Source organism: Sabethes cyaneus, chromosome 3, assembly GCF_943734655.1.
Source record: "Sabethes cyaneus chromosome 3, idSabCyanKW18_F2, whole genome shotgun sequence".
In the NCBI taxonomy this organism is placed as follows: Eukaryota; Metazoa; Arthropoda; class Insecta; order Diptera; family Culicidae; genus Sabethes; species Sabethes cyaneus.
The window spans coordinates 74,956,239-74,959,357 of record NC_071355.1 but is presented as its reverse complement, the minus strand read 5'-3'; the positions used below and the strand labels follow the sequence as shown (position 1 = coordinate 74,959,357).

General features: G+C 42.8%; 1 protein-coding gene across 1 annotated transcript; it reads left to right on the top strand.

The window, feature by feature from the left end:
• Positions 1 to 230: 230 nt before the first annotated feature.
• LOC128739729 (chymotrypsin-1-like) lies at positions 231 to 1,240 on the top strand. The gene is made up of 3 exons (XM_053835227.1): positions 231 to 300; positions 357 to 934; positions 1,097 to 1,240. Exons 1-3 carry the CDS (start codon positions 231 to 233, stop codon positions 1,238 to 1,240), a joined length of 792 nt encoding a protein of 263 aa, XP_053691202.1.
• Positions 1,241 to 3,119: the final 1,879 nt, after the last annotated feature.

Genomic DNA, 3,119 nt, shown 5'->3' with positions numbered 1-3,119 from the left:
GACGCACGCCATAAATCGCAACCCACCGACAGTCAGCAGTGATAACCGACTCGGTCTGGCCGATTGTAAAACAATATAAATGCCATTAAAGGTGCTTCCTAGTCGGTCATTGTGGTTCCGGTGACGGCCAGCAGCTCAGTGACGGTGGCTTCTCGGCGACATCAGTAGTTTATGGTCTCGCAGGACAGTAATTATACAACGTCAGAAGCTGTGAAAAATCGACAGCAATAATGAAAGTGGCGAAAAGTTTTTCGCTGGTTAGCGCCCTCGTGATGATTCACGGTCTGGTGACCGTTAATGGTTCGTCGGTGAACTGTTTGCATTTGGAAAAATCATTTGGCAATCATTATTTCCAGGCGGTGGACAAAGTAAAATTGTAGGTGGTAATAAAGCGAATGAAGCCATTCCGTACCAAATTTCGCTGCAGATTATGATTAATTCATTCTACGGACTTGGCCCGAAAACCTGGACTCACAATTGCGGCGGTTCAATAGTTTCTCCGACGTATGTCGTATCGGCAGCTCACTGTTTGGATGGTATCGACCCCTCACGGCTGTCGATCATATCCGGTACGAATGATCTGAGGGATGATGGGAGCAAGGGAACTCGTCACATGATTCAATCGTACAAAATTCATCCGGAGTACGTGGAGTTGGACAAGTGTGACATCAGCATAATTCGAGTGTCGGATCCATTTGTGTACAGCGACAAGGTACAGCCGATCACGTACTCTAGCAAGCACGTCGATGGAGGGATTCACTGCCTGCTGACCGGCTGGGGATATACGATTCCGATCCGAATCGGAAGAACGCCCACGGATTTGCAACGCGCAGAACTTACCACCATCACGAACGACGAATGTCGAAGCCGTGGTTTTCCGGTTAATCCTACTGAAATCTGCACGTTTACCCGCGTTGGACAGGGCGCCTGTGGGGTAAGTCAGTAGATATAGGAGTCAATGTAATCACACTACACCTAGATTTTGTTGATACTAAGTTGTTACCCTTGGTTCTCAAACACGCACAATTACAATTTTTAATCAACATGCACTACGTATAACCTACAATTTACTTCCCCCTCTCTCATGTCTCACCAGGGCGACTCCGGCGGACCGCTGGTTTGTAACAATCAACTCGCCGGTGTGGTGTCCTACGGGACACGTTTCTGTGGTATCGGCTCACCGGACGTTTTCACACGTGTTTCCGAGTTTAAACAGTGGATCGACGAAAACCAGTTGTAATATGATCTCGCAGCCGCTGCTGGAATAAAAAACCCTCCACCACGGTTTGATACACTTTTTCCACCTTATTGAATTTGTATAATAAAGGACGCACCAAAAATGAAACAGATAACAAGCCAAACATTCAACGTGACAAGTGTCCGACCGAGCCCGTGCGGTTCGGATGCTGTGCGTTTACGTGTGACACCGAATGAACCGCATTCCGAATAGGCGCAGACAAGCGATGATTACGTGCACATGTTTCCCTGCGAATAAACAACAATAATCAACCCCTTTTTTCGGTCGGAACCAAACTCTCCCGAAACGCGATGAACGCGTGCCAAGTCCCATCTCGATTCCATCCTTTTTTTTACCGAGCTCGACTAAATGAGAGCATCCATTCTTTCCGTTCGCAGCAATCTGCGGCCTACGGAGATGGGAATCTCCGCTGACGGAGCAGTCGGCAGTGACAGTGGTTTAATATAAAAATCCCGGAGTTGGAAAATCAATAAAAAATCATTTCTTCTTTTCCGGTTTCGCTTTGAAGCTTCGCACGCGCTCTCGTCTCGTCGGCCTAGAGTGGGTTATAAGGTTGGATGGGCGATGCAAGGAATAACAATGGGCACGAGAACGGCTTGAAGAGGGCGAAAATTGGAGTCTGTCAAAGTGACAGGCCTCTTTGACATCTGTAACATATTTGTTTCTTCTTTAGCGGAAAGTTTTGTCAGCTTCTTGATTTTTTTGCGGTCGCGTAAAAGAGGGTTACTGGAAAACCATCGGAAAAAGAGTGCTTTAAATCAATATCCAAATTTTGGCTGTATCTAACTATTCTACTTGTATTTATTTGAATAGTTTTACGGGAAAGAATCCACATTTCATTGGACAAGAAATCAAATCGACGAAAACCATTAGTTTTCACGCTTTCCGAAACCGCTTTCTTTTGCTTTCTTACAACAATAGCAAACTACAGATTTATGAGAAAGGACATTATAAAATGTCTCAACATTTATGGTACATTAAAGTTCACATTAATGTAAAATATGAATTAGCTAAATAGTTTCGAATAACCAAAATTTCTCAAGCAGACCTCAAGCATTACAGAGGACAAAAAAGGTTTGATTTGAGTTACTTCGATTTGGTTAAAAATTTAGTGGTGGGAGACGAATGAATCTTATGATTTAAAGTCTCTGTTAACAAATGAAACCCAACCAACCAGTTAGTGGTACACCACTTTAAATACAGTTTTGAGGCTGTCTACAAAACGAAAATCATGAATCATATTTAATGCATCTAATAGTAAAAGAAATATTGCTTATTATCTCATTTCACATTGAAGCTACACTCGCAAAATTAGTTCTGAAATCTAGTGTTTGTTTTGGAATAGTATTTGGTTTTTCACTAAATATACCAAAACTGGTCTCCAAAAAGTTCGATTAGTATTGTTTAATTGTTCTTATGGATATTAGCGTTAATCAACTATCGTCACATATTCAAACCGTGAGTCCAGAGAAAAATATTATGAAACAGATAACAACCTTTGGGTTGCATATTGTTTTCATAAGTCTACGGTTCAATCTTTAACTAATCTTTACTTAGCAAACCAATCAATGGCTACGTTGGATCGCCAAATGTTCAAAACCAATCAGAAAGTGTCCTTCCAAAAACCATTTGCACGAACCGATAAAGCAAAAGTCATCCACAGCGCTGCCGATTATAATCTATCCGGAACATACGCAAAACTTCGAAACAATAATCGTCACCCTTTTCCTCGCCGGTAATTATTGAGCTTCTTCGGTTTCTTCACATGGAACGCTATCGCCGGACCAAGACGTAACTAAACCTCCCTCAGCCCCCAACAACGGAACCGGAGAGACCATTGACCAGCATACTGTTCTCTTGT

Excerpts from the sequence above, each read along its gene's own strand:
- LOC128739729 (XM_053835227.1), top strand. The coding sequence starts at position 231 with ATGAAAGTGGCGAAAAGTTTTTCGCTGGTTAGCGCCCTCGTGATGATT. Across the intron at positions 301-356 it reads CGGTCTGGTGACCGTTAATG|GCGGTGGACAAAGTAAAATT; the intron begins GTTCGTCGGTGA and ends CATTATTTCCAG. Across the intron at positions 935-1,096 it reads TTGGACAGGGCGCCTGTGGG|GGCGACTCCGGCGGACCGCT; the intron begins GTAAGTCAGTAG and ends ATGTCTCACCAG.